At 33.8% G+C, this 9,339-nt stretch overlaps 1 protein-coding gene across 1 annotated transcript; it reads right to left on the bottom strand.

Annotated features, from left to right (window-relative positions):
- Window positions 1-303: 303 nt before the first annotated feature.
- Window positions 304-7,026, bottom strand: LOC137616917 (uncharacterized). Its single transcript, XM_068346794.1, has 5 exons — window positions 4,647-7,026; window positions 4,033-4,181; window positions 2,375-2,534; window positions 1,412-1,621; window positions 304-603 (listed from the first exon to the last, which is right to left on the bottom strand). The coding sequence occupies exons 1-5, from the start codon at window positions 6,980-6,982 to the stop codon at window positions 594-596; spliced, it is 2,865 nt and encodes a 954-aa protein (XP_068202895.1). The 5' UTR covers window positions 6,983-7,026; the 3' UTR covers window positions 304-593.
- Window positions 7,027-9,339: the final 2,313 nt, after the last annotated feature.

A 9,339-nucleotide genomic window follows, 5' to 3' on the forward strand; every position in this document is an offset into this window, starting at 1 on the left:
TATATATATATATATATATATATATATATATATATATATATATATATATATATATATAGATAGATAGATAGATAGATATACTTATATCATTCCCTTACTGAACTGAACTTTATGACCAGAAAGTGAATTTTATAATATAATCATTCATTATAAACATAACAATAAAAGTTGACAATTAAATACAGTTCCCGAAAACAAAAGGTTTTCATGAAGAAATATTAAACATCCCCTGAAAATTGATATATTTCTATATTTATATTTATTTATATATATACATAAATTTTATAATGACCTTCATAATCTGGATGTGGTCTATATATACTAACCATTAAGAAAAGGTAGACAAACATGAATCAAAGATATCATTGTCATTTTAATTTCTGAAAAATACTATCTAAAATAGTAATGTTATTTTCAAAAAACCTGCAAATATATATAAAAAAAGGATGCCTATCATGTTGTTATTGTCCAATTATGATCATAATTATTTCCAAAGACTTCAACGTGAATTGGATTTTGGAAGCAGTGACTCTTGCTTGAAGAACTTCCTTTTGTTCCATTTCTTCTATTTTTCTTTTTCAGATAAAAAGAGTTTAAGGTGCCCTGTCGAATAAAGAAACAAACAAAATAATAATAATAATAATAATAATAATAATAATAATAATAATAATAATAATAATAATAATAATAATAATAATAATAATAATAATAATAATAATGAAGAAAGAAGACAACACCATTAAGAAATAGACTTTGGATAAATTCATTGAATAAACCGCAAAGCTAATGAAAAAAAACATAGGGGAAGATTATTCCATTCATTATAGGAGGATGTAATAATGATAATAAAGGAAAGGCCAAAGATGAATATGACGAGAGTTAAAGGCATTGAGGAGATAATTGAAGGGAACATGAAATACTGAGATGCAAACACACATGATTGAAGATTCTGACCAAATGATAACGAACAAAATAATTAGAGATAACAGGAGATAATAAGGAGATGAAAATTGTTGTACATATCAACTCTCTCTCTCTCTCTCTCTCTCTCTCTCTCTCTCTCTCTCTCTCTCTCTCTCTCTCTCTCTCTCTCTCTCTCTCTCTCTCTCTATATATATATATATATATATATATATATATATATATATATATATATATATATATATATATATATATATTCTTAAAAAAATAACTAATAATATAAAAGCAAAAGGCCAAATCTTAAAGAAATATAATTTTGTAACTAGGCCTATAGTGAATACAGTTTATTTATCCTGGCTCATCCCCTGCCGAAAAATTTGAAACGTTGGTGAGAGAGAGAGAGAGAGAGAGAGAGAGAGAGAGAGAGAGAGATCGTACAACACCTATTAAGAAAAGGAAGAAAAAGTATTAAGAGAAGAAGCAAACTCACCAATAAACATGTCTTCTACATCCGGTGGATTCCTTTGCATTAAGACCCATCTCTATGACTAAGGCTTCGTCATCTGGTCGTTCATCTTTTGGGAAACAGATGTTTTCTCTCACCCTGACTCCCTTCAAGGAGGCGAGGAGTCTGAGAATGACCTCAGGGCTCCTCGACCTCCCCAGGGAACACAGAGGAAACTCGATAAACATGAACGATCTGTTGGGAAGAAGAAGGAAAGAAAGAAAATGGGATGAAATGAAATGAAAAGAAGAAGAAAGGAAATGAAGTCACCCACATTTATTCATTATTTTATGCTTTTATTGTTATCTTGTTTTGTTAAGATAGACAAGTGCATTCAGACACATACACGCACACGCACAAACACGCAAACGCATACACGCATACACACACACACATGCGAGTGGACAAACACAGCATTGTAATTGTTTATATATAGGCCTACTTATATTTCATGACCCAAAATATCATGTAAATTGTGAATAAAAGTAAATACTTAAATTAATAATACTTTTTATTACATTTTTCATTATTTATGTTAATTTATATATTTTATGATCAGTTTACTTAATGCTCAAAGAAAATAGACCTATGTTCTTTCCAAAAATAGATATGGATATATGTAAGCCTATTGTAACAATTGAAAAAGTGTAGAAATAATTAAAAATCTTTTCCATTTCTCTAATTATTGATAATATTTTTTCTCATTATATTTTTCATTATTGAGTTTACTTAATGCTCTAAGAAAATAGGCCTATGTCCAGTCCAAAATAGATATGGATGTATGTAGGCCTATTGAGAGTACCCTGTCACAAGCAACACACACACACACACACACATATATATATATATATATATATATATATATATATATATATATATATATATATATATATATATATATATAAAATGACAGCTCTCTCTCTCTCTTAAGGAATGATTTATCCTCACCTCCTTGCATCCTGTGGTTGCAATGTCCGAAGGATGTCCCCAACCTTCTCGATGTTTTCTTCCTTGACGTCGGTGACGGAGACAAGGACATCTGGATCCTTCTCCAAGAAAGGGATGGGGCGACTGACGCTGCTGACGTCGTTGATACTGAAGCGAATACCTGAAAGAGAAAGAAGAAGTAGAAGAAGAAGAACGTTGAAAAAATGATAATCATAACTGAACATTTTCTCTCTTTTTCTTTCTTAAGATTCTAAAGGAAAAGCTCAAATGGGAATAATAATAACAACTGCAACAATGAATTAGAGGCAAAAGAACTAAACACAGTAGAGCAATGTCGGCCATTGTCTCTTTGAGGTTGCGTTAATGTGTGTGCGTTTGCGCGTGTGTGTGTGTGTGTGTGTGCGTTTGCGTGTGCGTGCGGGAGTTAATCGTGTGTGTGCGTGTGTGTGTGTGCAAGTGAGCATTGCAAGCGGCTCGCATAAAGCGGGGTTTACACGGGCGAGCAGCTCGTCGAGCCTGGCTCGACAACCCTGTGTTTGAATTGATGTTCGAGCGTGTAAACGGGCTATTTGGTTGTCGAGCGTGCTCGTCGAGCGGCTCGATGAAAGTCAGGCTCATCTTGACTTTTGTGGGCGGAGCTACATTGTTTGATGAGCGGTGTGAACGTGTGAACGAGTGTCGAGCATCGAACCTCAGTTGTTATTCAAACCTGCTAGAGGAAACATCATCAAAGAAATGCATAATTGCTGCCATTAATGAAAGTAAGAATGAGAAGGAAGTCGTACTTGATTTCATACATGCATATCGAGCTCATCCAGCTTTATGGAAAGTTAAATCAAAAGACTATTCCAATAAAGTAGCCAGAAACAAAGGAATAGCGGACACTCAGTCTTTCATGTGGAGTTATGGCCTTCCTCATAGTAATGAAAGGGCTGACACGATTCGGTAGATCAATGTACGTGTCTTCATCCATACGCAAATAATTGCGCCAGTCATCAGGCTCTAATTTTAAAGCAACAAGAAAGTTGGTATATGAAAATTTCTCTCTTTTGATCTTTTTTTTTCCTTCTTAGTGCCACTGCTAAAGCAATGGCTATCAAATCGTCCTGGTCGAGAGACATGTTGACGTTGTTTTAGCACGAGGCACACTGAGGTTCGATGTACTGTCTGAAAGCTCTTCGAGCCGTTCTACAAGTAGGTTCGACAACCGCGCTCGGCGAGCTGCTCGGCCGTGTAAACCCCGCTTAAGACTCATGACTGGTGCCGATATCAGTTTCCTATTCACTACAATCATGATCACTATGATTCATTTCTATCATTATTAATTAATATCACCACCATTCAAATGAAACATTTCCTTTTAATATATGGAAGGAAAGAAATTAAAACTTAACATTTAAAGCTTTTATATCAAATTCAAATCAGATGAAAACAATATTTTCCTTTGTGTGAAAAAAAAAAATAAAACTTGATTGAGACCTCTGAATATAATGTTCTACATCTATAGAGTAATAATGATGATAACAATGATGTTAACAATGATATAGATAATGATAACAACAATATTAACAATGAATGACAGGATGAGGGAAAGGAGACGAGGTATTATAATGTCACTCAGAGGAAAGGAACAGAGAAAATCTGTTATTCTTACTTACCTATTGATTCGATTCTAATCTCTTTGGTCTTTTCCAAAGATCGACAGAAGACGTCGAGACTGGGTTGGTCTATAAGTCTCACTTGAAGGATCCTAATATTTGGAGGGATTGGGAACGTTGGGTACCAGATGCCTTTGTATTCCTTACAACTGTTCCAAAGAGAAGAAAAGAGAAGAAAAAAATAGTTATAGGATTTGATTGGGAATTTTATTATCAAGTTGATGATGATGATGATGTCAAAAACAAGAAGTAAAAAAGAATAATTTCGTACTATATGGAAATTAATATTAACGAAAAATGAGATGTTTAGCCGACTTATTATGAGAAAAATTGTGACAATGATGATAATGATGAAACTGACAATATAAAATATATTATTTACAAGACTCAAGATGATTGTTACAGGAAATGTTGTGAATCTCTCTCTCTCTCTCTCTCTCTCTCTCTCTCTCTCTCTCTCTCTCTCTCTCTCTCTCTCTATCAGTAGGCCTATAATTTGTGCATGTGCATATGTTTGTATATATGATCATGTACCAGTGTATTGTCATAAAGATATTTGATTATTATATGTATCTTGCAATATTCAAAATAACTGTGAAATAATGATAACTTACTCATTTGTGAGTAGATTCTTCATTGACTCTCTCTCTTCTACGTTTAAATGTTTCCATAGCATTATTTTTGATGGGTTGATATAATGCCGGCAAAGTTGCCTTTGCAGTTCAACTAACTCATCAGTCTCATGAAGGTGTAAACAGATATCAATATCCTCTCTGTTTGGGAGATAGGGATCTGTGGCTCTAAGGAGGGCAATGTACGCATCAATTGTATGATCATAAATGTGAGTCTTCCTATCAAACAACTTGAACCTCTGTGCTATCCATCTTGAAGAAGAATGATCACATTTGATATTTTTCAAGAGTCTTAGCACACAGTTTTTGTTGTTCACTCCAGACATTACTAGGAGTTCCAGTGCCTCAATCTTGGCCTCTTCTGACACCTTCATCTCATCCCCGTCACCCACATGGAATAGGCTGATCATATGTATCAGCATATTTTGATATTTGTGAAGGTTTTCAGGGAGACTCCCTCCAAGAAGCATTTCAAAGATCTTTGTAGGTGTGGCTGTGTTTACAGATTGGTCCCAGCGTTGGTTTGACAATTTCATAGGGAAAGACAGAGCTGCCATGAATTCCATTATCCCTTTATGCGGGAAACTGTAATGAATGGAGCCTTGGGAAGTGGTCACTTTCTTCAGGAAGGCGCCAGTTAGCTCTTCGGCTGGCATTCCCGAACTATGACAAAAGGCAGACAAATTATTGATGGTGGATTCTGGAATATTGACTTCATCATTTTGTAATGCTTTGAATGATTCACAACATAGTTTTTCAATAACCCGCTGAACTCTATCCTTTAATACACTTAGTGGTAAGTGAGCTGTGAGCAGGTTTTTCGCCAAACGCTCGATTAACTTTGTATGAGACAAAAGGTGAAAATGCCAGTAGAGCTCAGCTTCAGTGGTGATGTTGCTTATAACCTCTGGTTTAATCATCCACAGAACTGTTACAAGAGCGAGATTTAAGGGTAGTCCCCACACCTCATGCATAGTGTGCTTTGTTTTCCTCAGATACTGCAACAATTCCTCTAATGATTGCAAGGGAGAATTGCCTGACCCCAATACTGCATAATACTTGCATACAAACTCTTCTCTCTTCTCCTTTGGAATTCCCTCAAGACTAATTGTAGACACAGTTGTGTAATCAGATTTCACCTGATTGTTGAATCTCTCCTCAAATTCAGGTCTGGTTGTCACAATAACACTAATTGGGCGGGATTTCTTCAGTGTCAAAACATCTAGAAATAATTTTGATGATTTATCATTCAACTCGTCATACCCATCTATGATGAGAAGACATTTGTAAGCCAAACACACATCAATAATTTCATTACCTTGGAATTTCTGGCGAACGACTCCAAAAAACGCCACTAACAAGTCTTTAAAAGATTCAATGGAATCCCTGCATTCTACATACAAAAGTATGTCAAAGTCATTAAGACCTTTGATGTCATCCCTCTTACTGAGCCAGTCAGAAATGATCTTCTTGACCAGTGTGGTTTTCCCCATACCTGCCATTCCCTTGATCAGTAAGAGTTGACTGTGATCATAATGAGGTACGTGATTCAGTATCTCCTCTATAGGAACACTACAGGGGCCACTTTCCCCTTCTAGCTTCATTTCTGTGTAAATCTTCTCTACTGGTATGTTGGGGTTAGAAGAGGTTCCTGTTATCAGGTGGAGAGGATTAATGCTTTTCAATTTTTCAAGATTGTTCTTCAAATAAGGGAAGCCTCCTTCTTTCAATAACATCATCTTTTTGGTGAAGTCAATTTCCCTTTGATATTCATCAAAGACCTCGGGTCCTATACCTCCCTTTCCTATCTCATCGATCTTCTGTCGGGTATCATCAAAAACTCTGTCCATTTCTCTCTCGATTTCTTCTTTATCCTCAGTGTTTACTACATCCCGGAGAACGACAAGTTTTAAGCCCTCTTGAAGTTTTATTGTAAGTTCATATACTGTATTTATTAAGACAGAACATCTTCCTCTGTCTATTTTCAGATTGTGGGCTGTCTCATTCCTCTTATTCTTCAAACGTGTAATAGACAATTCCGGGTCGGACCCATTTTGTTCGTGCCACTTTTTGTCATTTTTTCCAGCTAAACATTTAGAAAACTGAAGAAGCACATGAATCATAGTTATGTCCCATGTATCGTGGGATGAAGGATTCATAAACTTATCCCGTTGATTATTATTAAGACTCTTCTTGACTTGAATGATGTTGACCCCTTGGCTTTCGAGGTAGTCTTTGAAGTCCTCTGCAGGGTTCCATCCTGGATTCACCCAGAAGAGGATCTTCAAATAAAGAGGCTGAATGGCTTCCCTGAACATCTTCCATAATCTTACGTTTGACTCGTCAAACTCATCAATTTGGATCGAGGGAGGAGAGGTGTCTCTGTACAAAAGAGAAAATGTAATTGACAACAACAACAAAATTGCCAGAGAATATTGATATAGATGCAATTTGACCTTATATATATATATATATATATACACACATATATATATATATATATATGTATATATATATATATATATATGTGTACATATATATATATATATATATAATATATATATATATATATATATGTATATATATATATATATATATGTATATATATATATATATATATAAATATATATAAATGTGTGTGTGCATATATATATATACATATATATACTGTATATATACATACATATATATATATATATATATATATATTTATATATATATATATATATATATATGTATATATAAATATATATATATACATATATATCTTCGGTGAAGGCAGCAACAGCCAGTAATGGACACACATTTCATAGCATGGATAGGGAAAGAGTAGTTCAAAATGTCCTTTTTTTTTATATTCCCAAACGTTTCGTGATTCTTAATCACATTGTCAAGGGCTATAAATAAACCATATACAAGATAATTAAAAAACGGTTGAAATGTTGTACAAATTCATTCAGAACTATAAAAATCAGTTAAAGTTCAAATGAAAATTAAAAGGAAAAAAAAAAAGAAATATATATACATCAGACATAGTAGTGGAACCAACCTCGCTGAAGCGTAATGAGAAACTGTATGCCAATAAGAGTAAGAAAACAAACCAAATAAAACTATAACTGAATAGAAGATGCTTGGGTATTTAACGACAAAACTAGTCGTTTGATCATATATATATATATATATATATATATGTGTGTGTGTGTGTGTGTGTGTATATATATATATATGAATATATATACACACATATATATATATTTATATATGATAAATTTTTTGCACATTTAAATGTGTTTCTTTCATATTTCAAATAGGCCATATATATTAATACATTAAAGTCTGGATTCTCTTAACGACCTCGGGATCAGAGCCCAAGGCGGAACCGCCCAAAGACTATGATATCAGGTTTGGGACTTGGCATTCGATTCATGATAAATTTTTTGCACATTTAAACGTGTTTCTTTCATATTTCAAATGCCAAGTCCCAAACCTACCAATTAGCTACTATGGTGAAGATGGGTTGATTTCAATTCTAAGTACAGAAAACCTGAATTTGACAGGTATATGTATAGAAGACTTGTCATTGAGTTTTATCTTTCTTCGTGGCGGAGTGATATGGTCACTGGCATACAGATATCCTGGACGAGGGTTCAAATCCCCGCCGGTCCGATATTATAGTCTTTGGGCGGTTCCGCCTTGGGCTCTGATCCCGAGGTCGTTAAGAGAATCCAGACTTTAATGTATTAATATATATGGCTTATTTGATATATATATATATATATATATATCATGCTGATGATTTAAAAATTGAATTATGGATTCTATAAAGTAGAAAGAAATTGATGAAAGAGAAGAATTGGCTACTTACGGCTGTTGAGGTGTATGGTATGTTTTCTGTCGTTTACTGCTGGAAGAGGGATCCATTTTGTAGATTGAAACCAAATATAAACATTCATAGAAAACAAAGAGGAAAATTGGTAGTGGTAGACCACTACATTTAATCAACCTCATCCGTCACTTCAACTTCTGTAAACAAAAGAATGATATTTAGATAAAAATAAATATAAAGTGTTTTATGAACGAAGAGATTCGAACAGAGATTTAGGAAAACCTTTGTAGAGGTTTTCTCTGATGAAGTGATAAGTTCTACTTATTTCTAACTCCAAGATGTTTGAAAGTGGTGGGCAAGAAATTTACAAGTCACAGGGGCCAACATTCTACCAGCATTTATTATACACACACACACACACACACACACACACACACATATATATATATATATATATATCTTTATATATTAAATATATATATATATATATATATATATATATTCTTTTAGAAATGGTTCTCTTTCTTTTGCAATATAATATGTCTTCCTTGCAAAAGAAAGAGAACCATTTCTAAAAGATGATGAGTGTCTTCTTATCATTCCTCAAACAGGCCAAGACAACAAATTACTTGACACCTGCCTAAAAAGTTGTAAAGTAGTTGGGGTAAATAAAAATAATTTAACTATTAAAAAGGTGTTGACAAAATCAGGGAAAGGAAAGGCTGCCAAACTAGCATGTATATATAAACTACCATGTGGTTCATGTGATAAAGTATACATAGGAGAATCAGTAGATTTTGAGAGAAGAAAAAGAGAACATAGAGATTCCATTAGAAGAGGTGATGAAAA

The sequence above is a fragment of the Palaemon carinicauda genome, chromosome 23 (genome assembly GCF_036898095.1).
Source record: "Palaemon carinicauda isolate YSFRI2023 chromosome 23, ASM3689809v2, whole genome shotgun sequence".
In the NCBI taxonomy this organism is placed as follows: domain Eukaryota; kingdom Metazoa; phylum Arthropoda; class Malacostraca; order Decapoda; family Palaemonidae; genus Palaemon; species Palaemon carinicauda.